This window comes from Doryrhamphus excisus, linkage group LG16 (assembly GCF_037039965.1).
Source record: "Doryrhamphus excisus strain RoL-2023G ecotype Guam linkage group LG16, RoL_Dexc_Guam_v1.1, whole genome shotgun sequence".
NCBI classification, from domain to species: domain Eukaryota; kingdom Metazoa; phylum Chordata; class Actinopteri; order Syngnathiformes; family Syngnathidae; genus Doryrhamphus; species Doryrhamphus excisus.
The window spans coordinates 11,756,204-11,774,768 of NC_136372.1; the positions used below are offsets into that span (position 1 = coordinate 11,756,204).

Sequence of the window (18,565 nt, forward strand, 5' to 3'; positions counted from 1 at the left end):
CGCTTGTCGTTTACGCTGTTTCTGTTTGCACAGGCATGCGGCCGCTGCACTACGCAGCATGGCAGGGGAAGGCGGAGCCTATGAAAATGCTGCTAAAATCTGGTTCCTCTGTGAATGGACAATCAGATGAAGGACAGATTCCTCTCCATCTCGCAGCACAGCACGGCCATTATGATGTGGTGAGTGGCGTCATCGCTTTAAAACATTTATTCTAATGCACAATTACTCCAGGCAGCTCTTTAAATCATGCCAATCATGATCTATGAAAATACTCACCACAAGTGTATCAACTCATAGGCAATTGCAGGAGATCATTACTCAACATAAAAGTCTGACTCATGGTGCCATCTTACAAAATACACAAAAACTCATCACACAGCAACTTAACACCCAGAAGGTATACCTCGGAAATATATAAAAATTAGGGATGTCGATAATTATGGCCCGATATCTGCATAATCAGTTGATACTGGTATTGGATAAAAACCGATATTTAATAAATGCTGTATACAACACATATGTGTTCATTCCAACACAGGAGAAATGTCATGTTACACCTATTGGTATCGGAAATTGGAAGTTGGACAATATGGGCGTATCGGTTTTTGGCAAAAAAGCCAATATCGGACATCCCTAATAAATATGTACAGATAGGAGTAAAAAAATTTTTTAAAGCGTTCCCATAATGCATTTTGTTTGACCAAACCATTACATTGGAGGACAACCAGCATAAAAAATGCTGCCTCTGTCCACCAGAGGGAGCCTATGCCCAATGCATTATGGGAAAAAATTTATTAGTACAAATATTATAAAGGTATATTTTGAGTGTTAAGCTGCATGCTGAGTTTAGTGTTTTTAGTATGAAGTGTTCTTAGTCAGACTGTTTTGCTGTTGTTGACTTGAGAGCGGCACAGTACACAACAAACAATTAGTAGTAGTTTTTAGTCGTAAATTAACCTCACTGCTGTACTGCATTGAATTGGGTTCAAAGTTTAAGAAAATAGTAGCGATTTACACATGGAATTTACGGTAGTTTTGATTTTGCTTACATCCACAGCCGCGTATGTTGACGTCAATCAGCTATTCCGAGAGGCATTGGTTATGACCCTGATTATAGGAAGTGCGTCGGCCCTTGAAACCAATTTGATATAGAATGTGTAATTCCATCTGTGGTGTCTGTCACATATGCACTGAGGCCTAAAGACAATTTTCCCTATTGACTTGCACTTTGAAAGAACCATTTGTGAACATGTATTTTATTAAGCTCGACCACCTTCCCAGATGTAATTAATTCTCAGTCCGTATTTAAATATTTATACCCGAAAAATGGTGCCGTTTATAAAAACAACTGAAGTCAGCGGTGTTTTCCTAGAGGTAATGAAAGCGCCTCAGAGCGTCAGGACTTCCTGTCAGCGCTTTAATAACAGTACCACATCCTGTACAATTGACTTCCTGCAAGCTGCACTTGGTCATTCATCACTTACATTTTGGCATAATACAGTACAACCTCTATGCCTTCAGCGGTTGAATGTAAAAGAGTTACGGTATAAGCAAAAGTAGTGTAATACAGTACATCCTTGTTTTGCCTTCTAAGACCATTCATGAATATCCAACACGAGTATTTGCGACGCACTTTAGACACTCTGGGCTATGTACATGCTGCTGCAATTTAGTCACATCCATACTCACACAATACAAACTTGTTTTTTACTCGTGGTGCGACTAAAAATAACACGTGCGGAACACACCATGTAACTGCACCACACAGACTATGCAGGTATTGAAATGAACGCTAACACACTAAAATAAAAAACAATACTATTTTACACAAATTTATAACCAGCAAGGCCTCTGCCTCTGGCCACTTTCTGTGCTTTACCAATGTTTGGCAAATGAGTTGTGTGTTTTTTTTTATCAATACATGGCCAGGTTATGTAGATTATAAGCAATAAATTGTGGATTTCCACACACACAAAAAATATTTATGATCAAAAAGCTGTACTTGGCACTAACATTACTACTACAGGGATAAAAAGTGATTTTGAATTTGAATCATTCCACGTCTAATTAATTCAAATATGTCTTCCTGTCTCCAGTCTGAAATGCTGCTTCAGCACCAGTCCAACCCGTGCATTGTGGATAATGCTGGGAAAACACCTTTGGACCTGGCCTGTGAATTTGGCAGAGTTGGGGTACACATCTTAGCTTTTCAGTAGATACTAACAAATACCAGTAACCGGAAAGAATGTAAAATAATCAGGAAACATGTCTCCTGTGTGTGGGCATGTGTATTTGTGTGCGTGTGCAGGTTGTCCAATTATTACTGTCTAGTAACATGTGTGCTGCTCTGCTGGAGCCCAAGAAAGCAGATACCGCTGATCCCAATGGGACATCTCCTCTGCACTTGGCTGCCAAGAATGGACACATTGACATAATCAGGTATACACACACACTCGCACACACCCACGTGAATAAAATGATGAAGTAACCACACTGGGGATGATACATATCTCTAGAGACAGTGCACTGGGACTACAATACATCATGCTTGACATTTTACCATTTCATCTGTACGTGTTACAATATTATGATATCACACCTTAGATACTCTAGGTGTTAGGTGTGTTGCCTTTTAGGCACACTTGAAAATTTTATGAGATCCAACAGTTGAACAAAGACAAAGGCAAAGTACCAAAATAATGAAGAAGGCTTGGAGGTGCAGCAAAGGTAAACACGACGGAGGAGGTGAAAACAGGAACAAGCAAGAAAAGGAGAATAATTGAAGGAAAAATGAAAACACCTAATGGAGATGCAGCGGAATTGCATAAGAATAGTTGAAGACATATGAGGGGTGTGCACACTTTACTGTATATATATACTATAATGGATTTAGTGATGTCAGTGTTTAATCCACAATTGGTGATGACCTATCCCTTCAGGATGGTAAAATGAGCACAGCAGTGTGTGTGTGTGTGTCTGTGTGCAGAGCTCTGTTTGCCTGGTCTAGACCTACCCAGAGAGGTGAAGGAAAGGCTAGGTACACTCAAACGTGATAGAATTGCAAAGAGAGAGAGTGAGAGACATTTAAACCAAGTTAGGCACAGAGAGTAACAATCCTATGCTAGCTGATGCAGCAGAGGTGACAATGGTGTACAATTAAGTGAATATTGTACCATCTTTATTAGCAACATTGATTATCTTTGCCCCGTCATTGAAATGATAATGTCCTTATCGTTAACAAGGACCCACAATAAAGTGGTACATCACATGTAGATACAGGAAGGGTATTCAGGATGACCGTAAAAAGACCAAGCAAGATAATGATGCTATATATCGGGAACTGACAGTATTGTGATGTGATAGTGTGCACCACATACTGTATGCCTAATGCCTAATGCCTTGTTTGTGCCAGGACTCATTGTAGAGAGCACCAAAATGCTTTGTGATTTAATGACTAACTGGCATACATGCATATATCTTGTGGTAATGGTTTTATTTCATTTGAACATGCATCAGATTACAATTGAGTGCATCACATAATCAGTTCACAGTTCCACATGTCCAAAAGGAGTAGGAAGAAGCAAAGCTTATTAAATCCTACCCCTCCATCTGGTACTTTTACAATCAGTAACTGTCACATTTGTTCACTTCCTGCTTTTCTAATATAGTTTAATTTGTTTTTTTGTTTTTTTTTGTCACGTACCAAAGTACGAGGTGATATGACCATACAGTGACATAATGGGTACCATAGTAAGTATCAATATAGTGATATATATAGCACATCATGACTGGTTCAAGACTCTTCATCCTTGTATTTAGCAAACATCAACTGCTTGTATTGTTTCTTGAATTGGCTCATCGTTGTGCATTGTTTGAGGTCCTTACTCAATCCATTCCATAGTTTGATTCCACATACTGAAATGCTATGGCTTTTTAACGTAGTCCTAGCATATAAGTGTTTCAAATTTAGTTCTTCCCCGAGATCATATTTCTCCTCTCTTGTAGAGAAGTATTGGATGACATTTTTAGGCAACTGATTATTTTTAGCCTTATGTATTATTTTAGCTGTTTGAAGATTAACTATATCAGCAAGTTACAGTTACATTTGTTACATTTGAATACATCATGTTACAATTCAGGCTGCACGGTGATCGAGTGGTTAGCGCGCAGGCCTTACAGCTCGGAGACTCAGGTTCAGTTCTCTATGTGGGGTTTGCATGTTCTCCCCGTGCATGCATGAGTTTTCTCCGGGTACTCCGGTTTCCTCCCACATTCCAAAAACATGCTAGGTTAATTGGCGACTCCAAATTGTCCATAGGTATGAATGTGAGTGTGAATGGTTGTTTGCCTATATGTGCCCTGTGATTGGCTGGCGACCAGTCCAGGGTGTACCCCACCTCTTGCCCGAAGACAGCTTGGATAGGCTCAAGGCTCCCCATGCGACCCTTGTGAGGATAAGTGGTAGAAAATTAATGAATGAATGTTACAATTCAAAAAGAAGTAGGAAGAACCAAAACTTCTTTAATCCTACCCCTTTTCTATTTCACAACAATTGCTAATCTATGAGTTTGTGCACTGTCTGTATTCAACATGTACCATTTAGCAATTGTGAAATAGAAACAAAATTTGCAGTAAATACCATAAGAAACGATAAGGCAGTATCATTTCATGTGTTTCATATGTATCATGTGTATATAGGATTCATAGTTGGAGTGTATTGCTCAATTACCTAACATTAATGATAAATATATACTATTAATGGTGTGTTGTTGCAAAACATAACATCTTATGGACATTTAAAAGTTTGAATCTTTCCTATAAACCGCAACCTTAGTGAGGATAAAATCGTCTCTGCATCCTGGGGTTGTCTTCAGCAATACCACCATGCCATATTTAGCATTCTATCCCTCTGTTGTTGTTGTTATTACTTCTTAAGGAGAATTGAACTGTGAAATGGACTTGTTAAGAATTCTAAGTACAGTATTTGCTTTTATTTTTATCGTTTCACATTTGCAGTTGGCACGAAGGTAATATACTCAGAGAGGGTATAAAATTATTGTTGACAGATTGCATTCTTGGTTTTGGACTTCCCATGCATGGAGCTTCTGTTCTGTCTATATTTGTGATGCTGTTCTTATCTTCATATCAACATTTTTTTTCCCATTCTCTTCCTCTGCTCCGTGCGCAGATTGTTGATCCAGTCAGGAATCGACATCAACCGACAGACCAAAGCGGGCACGGCTCTGCATGAGGCTGCCCTATGCGGCAAGACCGAGGCTGTGAGACTCCTGTTGGAAGTAAGTGGAACTTTACGGAATTCCGCTTCTACCGTCAAACAGCCTCAAAACTTGCAACCATGTGTCACAAATAGACATTTTGGATGTGTGCCATCTCTGGGATCAATCATCAATCATCATGCTGGTCTGTCATCGCACTTGTGGCCCTCGGGTCACAGGCTACATGATTAGTCACTTGACTAGCGAATGACAAACAGCCCAACTATTCATAACAATTCCGATGCCAAATTACAAGCTTTGGATCTCATTCTTCATGGTGACTTCAACATCATCCATTGATGAATATCTTGTCCTCCTCCTCCTCCTTCTTTGTCGACAACAGAAGAGGGAATATTGTGGGGGATTGGAGAGACAGAGATTTAGCGTTCCAGTGACTCATAGCAGCTTGTCTACCTCGGCATTTACAGACATTCTTCAGGATGGGACTAGAACTGTTTCGGGACACTAGTGGTAGTAGTAAGGACCAGTGAGAAATTGCTGGAAGATGGAGAAGAAGGCCCTGTACAAGGCATTCATGGTTAAATGGAATGGTTGTCATTGCACATACATTAGAGTGGATACCCGCACAGTCACGAGTCAGCATCCACGGCCACAGCATCAGGAGAATATTTCAAATTTGTTACCTCACAACTTTAGAAAGTCCATGTAACGCAACTTTTCATGTGTCCAGCGGTAATACCATTGGGAAAATTGTGTTTTTTTCATGTAAAAAGATTGTGTATCTTAAAGGGAGTGATGGACAGATTTTTGGTTTTCATGGAGCTAAAGAGCTTCACTTTACAGACAGCTGTCAACGAACAAATCACGGTTCAATACCGGGTTTCTCCAATTTTCATCTGTTTACTGTTGATAATCATCAGCATGTAAAAGGTTGAGGGGGTGGGTCTTCATGCAGCTCTGAGCAACAGAGTCGGGGCCTGCAGAATCCGAGCATGTCGGCCCAGAGGAGAAGATTGTTACTCTGTACATAGCCTGGTATTTATGGAGTATTTTGTTAAAAGAAACCTACTCTAATGCTCCACTGGGAACTTAGAGAATTTTAAAAGCTCTTGAAATGAGCAGGATTGGACACTCGAATGTTAATTTGAATCACTGCCATTTTCTTCATTTATATGCTGTAATTATATGATCATTGTATTTATAAAATGGGCTCCACGGTGGACGAGTGGTTAGCGCACAGGCCACACAGCTAAGAGACCCGCGTTAGATTCCACCCTTGGGCATCTCTGTGTGGAGTTTGCATGTTCTCCCCGTGCATGCGTGGGTTTTCTCCGGGTACTCCGGTTTCCTCCCACATTCCAAAAACAAGCTAGGTTAATTGGTGACTCCAAATTGATTGGCTGGCAACCAGTCCAGGGTGTACCCCGCCTCTCGCCCGAAGACAGCTGGGATAGGCTCCAGCACCCCTGCGACCCTCGTGAGGAAAAGCGGTTCAAAATCAATGAATGAATGAATGTATTTATAATTGTAGTTGATAGTTAATTCCCATGTAGCAAAAATATGTATATTTTTACTTAATTTCTGATTTTTTAAAAACAAATTTAGTCCAAAATTATCTGTGAATGAGGCCCAGTCATCATATTTATCGGTCCACCGTGGTTCATTGTCCAAGTATGTGATGCATATTTCATGTGCATTACCATCCATGAAGGTCTGGCGGTGTTAAAAGGGCACTTTGGGACATATTGCCTGCTCATGAAAGGGTTTGTAAAATCCCGTCATCCCAGCGTGATAAAACTGTGCTCAGCTGCAAAGCGCAAGCCTCACAGAGCGAGAGAGAGACAGAGAGAGAGATTATGCAAATGATGCATTTATGATGGTGACATTATTAAAATACAACCCAGTTTATGGAAAAATGGAAAAGAGGTGTGTGTTCCAGCATGAAAAGTAACATTGCCATTTAGGTGAGATGATTCTTTGCCCTGTCTCTCGTCTTTTTTTTTTTTTTTATTATTTTGACCTCAAGCTGATTCATCAGATACGAATGTGGTGCTCCTTTCCAGCCTTTGTCTTGTTAGGTCATCATAGTTAAATCACAGCCCAGTGAGTTTAATTAATGAGCTAAGTGCTTTATGGTTTCAAATAACTCCAGTTGTTCTCACGTAATTAACTGTGGGCAATGTAATAAAACGGATGATGTGTTTCATATTTGACGACTGTTTTGTCTTACTGTGCTTTCCCTTTCGTTGTGCAGAGCGGTATCAATGCCACAGTGAGAAACACTTACAGCCAGACTGCGTTGGACATCGTGTACCAATTCACTGCAACCCAAGCAAGCAGAGAGATTAAGCAGCTGCTTCGAGGTAGGATGGATGGGTGTGGTATTGGATGGATAACAGGATGGGGGACGTTTGGGCAGGTGGATGAGTGGTTGTTTCTTAACACCAACAGAAAGGCTAATATTTACAAAAACGGCCATAATAGCTTCTCAATAGTATATTGCGAAAATGTAATTTGCTGTGTTGGGAGTTCAAATAACGCTGTTATTGTTTTACAGTCATGTATAATCTAATTAATTACTATTTCAAACATTACCAACAGTGAAATCTTATGCACTGATATCCACATTTTGCTTCAATCGCCATTGTTAATTTAAATATTTAATTTAATTAAATATTTTATTTAATTTAAATTTAAATAGGTAAGGTAAAGGTAAGGGTTGTGGATGCTCACGTTCAGAAAAAACACCGCCCTCTTGTGTTTTTCTAGAAAATTGCAAGTCAGAAGCTCAGCTATTAGCGTTAATCTCATGAAATATCTCTGACTGCCCGCCGCTACCAAGCTAAATCCAATTTTTTTTTACATATATGAAGGGTTTCCTAAAAAATAATGCAGCAATTACAGCGATCCCTCGTTTAACATGTGGATAAAAGTTAATTTCTGCAAAGTCGGATTCCTTATTTACACATATTTTTGTAGTTAGAGCATAGACAAACTGTTCTAAATAACGTTTTTAACATTATTAGAGCAATGTAGGCATGAAATAACACCCCTATAGTCAACACTATAGTTACATTCGTATTTCCCAATATTTTTGTTTTATATATAAAGACATAAATAAGACCCATACTTGTATGTGTGACTGTAGATGTGGTTCAGTGGCAAGGACAGGAAATGAGGTATTCAGAGTTGAGTTTTAGCTTAGCATGGGGTACAGCCGCGACAGTCGCTAGTGTTAGAGATTATTGTGCCTGTTGTGAGATCATTCAAACGTGCATTAAAAACCTGTTGTTCTGGCACATCAAGTCTGGTGCTTGTGTGTCTCAAGCAACAACGTAGACCTAGTGACCAGTGTAGAATACTACATATCACAATATCTTTGACTACATCTTCTATATGGCTTATATTTGTATTTTAGTTCATTTATGCCTGAAAATGCATAATTTTTTTAACTAATAGGCCGCTTTCAACCACAAAACTGCACGATTTATTAATACAGCATGTCTAATGTTATTGCGACCTTGTGTTGGTGTGCAGATTTCATTTTGTACATTGACAGACGCAAGTGTAACTCTTAACACACACAGGCAATTAACAAATTTATTAACTTTGTCTCCTGGGGGCTGTATAAATGATTGCTGATTTTTAATATCTCACTATATTAATGACGGGAGGCGCCTGAATGTGCGTCCGAGTAAGCTGATGTTGCCTTTTTTGGCTTCTAGTAAGTGGTCAATTAATGTTGGAGACCCGGTGAATGTGTTTTTATGTAGGCAGAGACTTTGTTTTAAACCATGTCGTGTGAGGACACCCGGGTTTTTTTTAATCCCAGAGGTAGGGAGGTGCAGTATTTGTTGTTAAGTGGATTTAACTTTAACTGAAGGATTCTAAGCTGGATCCCATTTTTACGGCCAGCCTCGCTGAAGTATCCTTGCGCGTGTTATTGGTCAACATCAGTGTTTCCCATGAGACAGCAATCTTATCTGTGCTGTTAGGTTTGAAGACGTTGTGTAATTTGCAGACCTCAGACTTGGTGGGGTTTCATTCATTTTCAAGGGTGTTGGTTTTATTTTGTGAAGCCTTACCACAAAAAAACATGACGGTTCCTTGACTTAGCCCAATGCAATACTGTGATCTCTTGACTGTGGATAGTTTTACAGCCATGCATGCTTCCTATTTCACAGAGGCGTCAGCTGCTCTTCAAGTTCGGGCTCTGAAGGATTACAGCAACAACTACGACTTAACAAGCCTTAACATCAAAGCTGGAGACGTCATTACGGTAATATACACACACTCGTACACACGCTTGCTTTTTTTAAACCCTCAATTATCACAAGCCACATCAAACAGTAAAGAATACGATACAGTGGAACATGTTGACGTGTCGACGACCTGTTTTAAGTCCACCAACTCATCACCTCCTGGTCCAACATGACTACTGTCTCGTTAGGGCGATTTTAAGGTCCCCTGACTGCCATGGGCCCCAAACAATAGGTAATTACTAATAAAAATGACTAATTAATCAGCAAAGCCCTGCTCTAGGCTATATGATATGGAAAATGAACCATAAAATCACCTTCATGTTGGCAAAACATATTTGACTTAGGTTTTCAAGAGAACATTATCACTTGTGAAACTGCCACTCATCAGTGGCCAGTCGATCTTAGCATCCTAATATACAGTAAATAACTACAAAATGAAGTTTCGTGATTATCAAATGCCACCATCTTGGCTATTAATTCATGCCGAGGACACTTTCCAGCAACTTGACTCAAAAAAACACAGCCCTGAACACAGAACATAGCTTAGAAAAAGGAATATTCACAATAATAACACACTGACGTTGTAATGAGTAGTTAATACATTTGACCTAAAACATGCATGCTAGGTTAATTGGCGACTCCAAATTGTCCTCTTCTTCTTCTTTCTTTGTCGGCTTTTCCCTTCAAGGGACGCCACAGCAAATCGATCTCCATCCAACCCTGTCTTCTGCATCTGTGTCTCTCACACCAACTACCCTCATGTCCTCCTTCACTACATCCATAAACCTCCTCTTTGGTCTTCCTCTATGCCTCCTACGCAGCATCCTTCAACCAATATATTCACTATCTCTCCTCTCAGTCTGGCCTCTCTCACTTTATCTCCAAGGCCTCTAATATGTAATGTTCCTCTGATGTACTCATTCCTGATCCTATCCATCCTGGTCACTCCCAATGTGAAACTCTATGAATGTGAGTGTGGTGTGAATGGTTGTTTGTGTATATGTGCCCTGTGATTGGCTGGCGGCCAGTCCAAGGTGTACCCCACCTCTCGCCCGAAGACAGCTTGGATAGGCTCCAGCATGCCTGCGACCCTGGAGAGGATAAGCGTTATAGAAAATGGATGGATGTTACTCGATTACTATATACATACATTAGTTCAGGGGTATCCAAACTATTTCCACTGAGGGTCTCATACAGAAAAATCTGCCACTTTTTACTGTTTATGTTGACGCCAGCTTAGGTCGATGTGAGTTTGACCTAAACGGGTTTCACTGTCCAAGTCTCACAGGCAGACATAAGTAACTTTGAGGTTGTCCCCTATTAAATATGAAATCCTGGCAGCGGGTCTAGGACAAACACGTAGTGGCATGCAGAGAGATGGGATCTGGCAGACACAACAGGCCTTGAGTTTTTTTTCCTACCCTTTTGGCAAAGGCTTTACTCCATTTTCAAAGGCTGATGAAATGATTTGCTTGAAAGGTTAGTCATTTAAGCCATGAAAAGATGTCATTTGTCAGCTTAAGTGAACGCGGCATGTGCTGCCAAACAGTTTTCATCGGGATTCACACAAACTGCAGCGTAGAATGTCTTTCTTTTAAAGGATGCAGGGCTGCTGGTTGTTACGCTGATTCTAAAGAGACGCACAAAAAAACACATTTATGCTGTCAAATCGAAAGAGCCATTGTTAAGTTTGTTTATCACACTGAATAATTTAAAGGGCTGCATAGACAAGTTATTCTTTGTACATTGAAACAAGCAGGATAAAAGGTATGAATGTAAGTAGACTGCCTTTTTAATTTGCAAATTAAAATGAATGTAAAGAAAACTCATTGTTCTTAATGAGAGTTACATTAACTTTATTAGTTAGTTTATTCCATTCATTCCTTTCTCCCTCGCTTATCCGGGTACGGGTTGCAGGAGCAGCAGTCTCAGTCGGGAAGCCCAGACTTCCCGGTCCCCGGCCTCTTCCTCCATCTCCACCTGGAGTACACCGAGGCCAGCTTCCATGTCTGGAACCAATTAACAGCAATAAACTAGGGATTATTGTAATTTTTTCCTGTGATCATGGCGCCAAAACGCAGCACACCCCTTCACTGTGACACCTTTCCTTACATACCTGCATGTGTGTGGTGTGGTGCAACACAAATCTCTGTAGATATTCTAATTAGTACCCGCATATAATTATGATGGTCCCTAGAGGGAGCTAAAGGTACTGTTTTATACAAATGTTTGTTTTGAATCACATCCGTTAACACGGTCCCTTTTATAATGCAAAAATTGTAAAAGTTTAAATGAAACATCTATTAAAATGTCTATTTTGACTTTAACACAAGCCAATGTCTCCCTCACGGTGCAACCAAAAATAACATTCAATGTAACCATCAACGTACACAGTGATATACATGCAAAACTATACAGTTTTATACTAATTCATAACCTGCAAGGCATGCTGGGAAGCACGATTTTGTCTCCTTGAATACAGCCCTCATTTACTACGAAATATATTTAGTGCCTACATCGTAATTTGCTCACTCGACATGAATATTTATGACCATTTGGGGAAGCCAAGCAGTGCCTTCCTCCCTCGGGGTCTGAATTAGCACTTTTGTGCTGTCACAGAATCTTAAAAAGCTCACAATTCACCGAAATCATTTGAATGACTGCTCTCTAAGATTTTTAAGCATTCATTCATTTTCTACTGCTTATCCTGACGAGGGTCGCATGGAGGTGCTGGAGCCTATCCCAGCTTTGGGCGAGAGGCGGGGTACACCCCGGACTGGTCTCCAGCCAATCACAGGGCACATATAGACAAACAACCATTCACACTCACATTCATACCTATGGACAATTTGGAGTCGACAATTAACCTAGCATGTTTTTGGAATGTGGGAGGAAACCGGAGTACCCGGAGAAAACATGCACAGGGAAAACATGCAAACTCCACATAGAGATGGCCGGGGGTGGAATTGAACTTGGGTCTCCTAGCTGTGAGGCAACTCGGCCGTGCAGCCCCTGATTTTTAAGCTTTCTCTATAAATAAACTACATGGAATGAGCAGATTCTATAATGTGACGTTTGTGTGAATGATCTCATGTCAACATGTCAACAACATCACTGCTAGGTACTGGAGCAGCACCCTGATGGACGCTGGAAAGGCTGTATCCATGACAACCGGACAGGAAATGACAGGGTGGGCTACTTCCCTTCGACCATGGTGGAGGTCATCAGCAAGCGAACAGGTGTGTGTGTGCGTGTGTGTGTGTGTTGAGAATTAACTGGTTGAACACACCTCCAAGAAGCGGGTGTTGACAAGAGGAGTTTTAATTTGAAGCATGGTCGTCGAAGATAAACAACATATCTTCTCACACACTTTGAGACGACTCATTGGGACCTTCTTTCACGCACACTGAAGCCCACCCAGTTGGTTCTGAGTTACTGAGAGAATACATCACTCTTAACAGCTTGATGATGAACGTATCCACGTTTTTTATTCACGACTCGTGGCTGACTTTTTACAGCAGGGGTGTCCAAATTCATAGAGAAACTGAAAGGAGATCTTCTTTCAAACGTTTTGTATTAAATATTTTAAAACCAATCCCATGTAGGTCGACATATGCTCAACCAAGCAGAGTCTTGGGTAAAGTCATGTTAAATGTTCATTTGTTCATTTAATTGGTTATTTATTATTATTTTGTATTGTTTTTTTTTATGTAAAACTCTATAAATGTATTTTTGTTAGTTGTTTTGGCTGTCTAGAAAAGATTTACATTATTTATTATGGTAAAATGACTTTATATTTTGCACGTTTTGGTCTTTGTTGGACTATTAGGAACAGATTTGGACACCCCTGCTTTACACTCTCAATAATGGTAGGTTAACCCAAAATGTCAACAGCGTGAATAAGGAGAAAAACTCAGAAATCTTCTTCAAATCTTCAAATAAATATTATTATTATTATAATTAGCACTAGTAGTAGTTTAATTCAAGGTCAGTTCTCATAACTAGTACAGTTATTTTGTGATTAATTACCAAAGTTCATGGTGCTAAAATAGTATAACAGCCTCGTTAAAGCTAACTTAAAGCCTCTAACGAAGAAAGCTAACTGGCAAAATGCCAAACATTTCCTTTAATGAGCTATAATGGAGTATAAGCAAACTGCTAAGGGGGTGTTTTCATGGTTTAACAGGTAAGAAAAGAACACATTCTGGTTCAGATCCATCCCATCATCTCACTGCACAGACACAGGCTGGTGTCAGTTTTTAAATGTGTTTATCTGTCAACTTGGTAGTTCTGTTTGTCGAGTATTATGTCCTTTTGTCTCAGTCCATCTGTGTGTTATTGTCTTGTCTCTGTGTGTGACATCACCACGGCCTCCCCTTTGTCAGCATCTGTCTCACCTTACTCACCTAGTACTCATGGTTTTGTTCCTATTGAATCTGACATAATGCACAGTGTAAAACCACTGGGCTGCTCACACTCTGCTGACACACCTAACCCTTGTCAGAACATACTGTATGCCAAGTGTGTACTCTTTCTTGCTCATGTTTTTGCCATCTTTTAATTATTCTTCCTTCCATCTGTCCCAGCTCACTCTGACACGTCATGTTATTCATGTAGATGGATGTTTCTGTCAATTCAGGGAGACAATTACAACATCAACTAGACACTCAGCTTCTTACAATACAAAATATATCAAGACATTCTGACACTGAAAAGAATGGATGCACCCATTAAAAATGCATAAAATCCCCATAATATAGTCATTAAAGATATTTTAAATTCTATTTTACACATTAAGAAGCAATAAAAGCAAATTTACACCAAAATAATAATAATTGTTACATTGTTTGGATGAGTTTTTATTTATTTATTTTTTATTTTTCTTCTGACCATTTTTTGTAGAGTTATATGCACAGAAGACCCTATCTTGCAATGTTAAAGAATCCTTTAAAAAATCACCACCAAAATCTAATCAGTTCTCCCATATCCTGTTTCTGACAATTCCTGAAAATTTCATCCAAATCCATATGGAACTTATAAGTTATTTTCAACACAGACAAACAGATCCATGCCGGCAAAACATAACGTCTACACTACACTTGTGCTTTGCGTTGTGGTTGGCCGCGGTAACAATTACCGGCTTACAGTCGAGAGTATTACAAAACATGTCTAAGCATCTTCCTGCTAGAAAATGTTGACTTTATTGACTTGTGAGAAAGCACCCTCTGCTGGATATCTCCATCAATCCACTCTCTAGTACCGTTACCATAAAAAGCAGAGATAAGAAATCTGAGTATATGCGGGGAACAGACTGTGAGCATGTGTTTGTGTACTCTAAACCTAAACACCGCTAAACCTAAACCTAAACCTGCGCCTGTTTAGATGAACAAAAAGCTCATAGACTCTATTGGCAAGAATTTGTAACCATGTCATCAATACAACTGACAATTATGTTATAGTAAAGCCCTGCAGGCGCAACTTGACAGTCAGGGCAGCTGTGGCTACAGATGTAGTTTACCACCACCAGTGTGACTGAGGAGTGAATGAATAATGGGTTCACTTTGGTTGCCCTGACAAGCACTATAAAATCAATTCCATTAATAAAAGTGACTTTTGTAATTATTACATTCAGCCCAGAACCCTCCCCTTTTCTCTTAAATTGCCATTGTTCACTCGCGACACAATCCAGGTTGAAGACCTAAATATGCCTCACACACTTATTTAAACTACAAAATGTATAGGTACTCACCACTAATGAGTGATAATATGAGATGATTGATGAAGAGTTGTAATTGGAGTGACAGCAGGTTGGACTGCTGAAAAAAAAAGTACAAAAAGTGAACTTTTGACGGAAAAACATTAACGGTAAAGCCTAAAGACATAAGGCTTCCCAACAGTGGTACATGTACGCTGTACATTTGACCTATATCATCACATTTTCATAAATTATTACCGACTTACGGCCAATGAGACGAGATGAGCCTGTTTACAGATTTTTAAAAAATGGCCAAATTCAGCAAATTTGCAGGGCCGTGAATACTGAATCGCATATGTGTGGCAACCCAGTGTACATCTCAGTCTTTAAAAATAATAGCTTTGCATTGATACCCTAATATCATGCACACACCACACTCACGTAGCACAACTAGAGTCACATGCACCACCTTTTCACTATTGCTGTTTGCTCGCTCGCACACTGTGGTCGTAAATGAAACTAAGGTCATTCTTCGGCTACCATTAACAAGTACTTCCACTTAATTAGCAATTAATGACATTCAGGTGATCTTTCACGGAACACTGTTCATAGTAGAGAAGTTGCAGCTAAAGTGAAAGTGAAAGCCCTGCATATTTTCATAATTTGATGCAAAACATGCCGTAATGGGTCAGCGTTCTCTGTATCGCTTGGTTGGGTCAGATGATTCACAGTCTTACTAAGAAAAAGCATCGAAAGGTTGCTCCTGATTACTCAGTGCATCATTCTCACTTTCATAGTCCGTTTCATCACAGCTGTGCCCACATTTGTTTGTTCCTCCTCGTCTCATGTGACTTCATAACATCCCTCCTCTTTGTTTAATTTGTAACTTCAGCCTTCTGTGTTTTTAATTTTTCTTTCCCCCTCCCCCTTTCTTATGTTTCTTATGTCTCTTTTTTGTCGTTTGTTACGTGGCGGTGGTTCACTGTTGGCTGGTTGTGTGTGTGTGTCGTCACGGTGCGTGTATCTAGGTTTGGCCAGCACAGTCATTTGCACTCAACAGTTTCAAAAGATACCGCTGGTTGCCCCGGCGACGGTTGCCCCTGCCAACGTGGTAGTCAACGGCAACGACACCACGTTCCATCAGATCCATATCCTGCCTCCACCGCCTCCTCCTCCACCACATTCCCATCAGCCACTGCTTCCACTTTTCACTTCCTTTGGCTATAACAGGTCGCCCGTGACAACCCCACAGGGAGACACCCCCACTGCCCCAGGTACACGCCCCCTTTTCACTATTATGATTATGATTATTATTATTATTATTATTAAAACCTCAAGGGATGCCTTCTGCTGTTTTTATTTATGTATCGCTTGTCTCAAAGTGGATTGGCTATGGAAGATTCTCATTTGTATTATCTCTAAGAAGGCATCCTTTAAAGTTTTCTATTATATGTCCTTATTTATGTAAATCTGTGTTTTTCATACTGACTTGCTTTTGTTTTCTGTTGAAGCTGTTGTCATTTTCCCATTAATTAAACCTGCATTACTTTACCCAATATTATTAAATATATATTTTATTATTATATTATATTGATTTTGCTATTATTATCATTACCTTTATGATGCAAAAGTTGTGCAAAACAAGATTTAACCATAAAGATTTATTTTACCTTTGATTTTAATTTTTAGGTTATCTTATATTTTGATTAATATGGTGTTATTCTAACCGTAGCAAAGAAAACCACTATAATTAAAATGCGCCTGAAATATATATTTTTACGTTCGTAAAAGTGGCTGAATTTATAATGTTGTTATTCTGTTGATTTTTACTTTAAAGGGGACCTATTATGCTCATTTTTTGGCTCTTTGGATTGAGTTGTGGAGTTCTATAGAGCAGCTACACATGATAACCAGCACACAAAGCTTTCTAGTTCTTCCAGAATCTACACCTATTCAGCTGTATTTCTTTGGATTTTGTGCTTCATGCAGCCCGCCTTCAGGCACGCCCACTCCGCTGTGGTTGGTCACACTCCTGAGTGCTTATAAAGACTTCCGGTTTGTGCCGCTAGCTGCCAACCCAACTTTAAAGGAGTTTGATAAACGTTATAGGAGTTGATAATAAAAGTTGATTTATCTTTTTAAAATGTCAGCTTTTAGCATACAGCCATATGTGTTGGATCCCGAATCCGATCAGGAAGTAGAAACTAGACAGTCCCAAGTTCCTGAAGAAAAGAGGTTACTTCAAGACGTCTCTCAATGTCAAGTAGCGTGAGCATTTTAGCGTCTGGGACCAGTGTACTATAGCCACTAACTGTGGTGGAATTCAACCCCTCCCCCTGTAATGCACACTATATAATGCTACACAGACAAGCACTTTTGCTGCATGTCTTCCACAAAATAAACACAGTGAGGACAAAATAAACACAGTTAAATTGTGGAGGGCAGCGAGCTTATCTAGAGCTTATCTAGAGCTTACAGCCATGCCCATATAAGGAAGTCCACTTCTGTGACATCACAAAGGGGCAGTTTTACCACGCCTTTTGAAACCGAGCGTTTTGAACCATCCCAAGCTCACTTCCAAATGCACACACCTCATTATCTGAAACTTTGGCATTGTTTAACACGAGAATACAACATTGTAACTACATTTATTGGTCAGAAAAAGCTGGAAAAAGCATAATAGATCCCCTTTAAGGATAAATAGGGAGGGATAATTGTAAAAGCCATATCTCATCATTTAATCAAACACCTACATAAGTTGGTTCGTTGTATTTTCTTTCTTCTTTTTATTTTCTCAACTTTGTTGCCAAGCCACCGGGAAAACCCTATTGACACTCACACACACACATACACACACACACATACACACGCACCAACTGTGTTTAGAATGTCACTAAACTGTGTTGTCCTTGTCCCGACTGTTCTTGTCAACATTTTTTCTCCATTCTCTTTATGTATGTGTGTGTCAAGGGAGCTGTCACACCTTCAAAATAACACGTGTGTTCTTAGAATGTATTATCCAAGTACTTAGACAGCTTGATGGGGATTACATTGGGTGTTTGTAACAGTACTTTAGATCTCAACATGGGTCAAAAATGGTATCTGTTTAGTCCCTTTTGATAAAGTTATGATATATACAGTTGCAGTCACACTGTGCACTCATTATGGGCATACATGTAATACAAATCTTTTAGTAGGATTTATTTTAGCTGTTTGATTTTGCAGTGTGGAATGATTTTGTTAGCATGCCTCTGCTAATTTTCAGAAACTAGAATATAATTATAATATAATGAAAATCGGTACTTTTTAATTCACTTAAGAGACATTCAGTACACTCCACTTGTTCGCGAACATCACATCTCTAAGCAGCA

At 39.6% G+C, this 18,565-nt stretch overlaps 1 protein-coding gene across 6 annotated transcripts in view; it reads left to right on the top strand.

Moving 5' to 3' along the window:
• Window positions 1-18,565, top strand: part of caskin1 (CASK interacting protein 1) — a 98,252-nt gene that overhangs the window by 54,060 nt on the left and 25,627 nt on the right. For 4 of the 6 annotated variants that reach the window (XM_058050162.2, XM_058050165.2, XM_058050164.2 and 1 more), the window contains exons 4-11: window positions 34-179; window positions 2,097-2,192; window positions 2,309-2,439; window positions 5,189-5,297; window positions 7,492-7,600; window positions 9,422-9,516; window positions 12,621-12,738; window positions 16,223-16,468. In XM_058050162.2, the coding sequence (XP_057906145.2) occupies window positions 34-179; window positions 2,097-2,192; window positions 2,309-2,439; window positions 5,189-5,297; window positions 7,492-7,600; window positions 9,422-9,516; window positions 12,621-12,738; window positions 16,223-16,468 (1,050 nt within the window). The remainder of the gene's footprint in view (window positions 1-33; window positions 180-2,096; window positions 2,193-2,308; window positions 2,440-5,188; window positions 5,298-7,491; window positions 7,601-9,421; window positions 9,517-12,620; window positions 12,739-16,222; window positions 16,469-18,565) is intronic. The other 2 variants (XM_058050167.2, XM_058050168.2) reach the window with 1 other exon arrangement.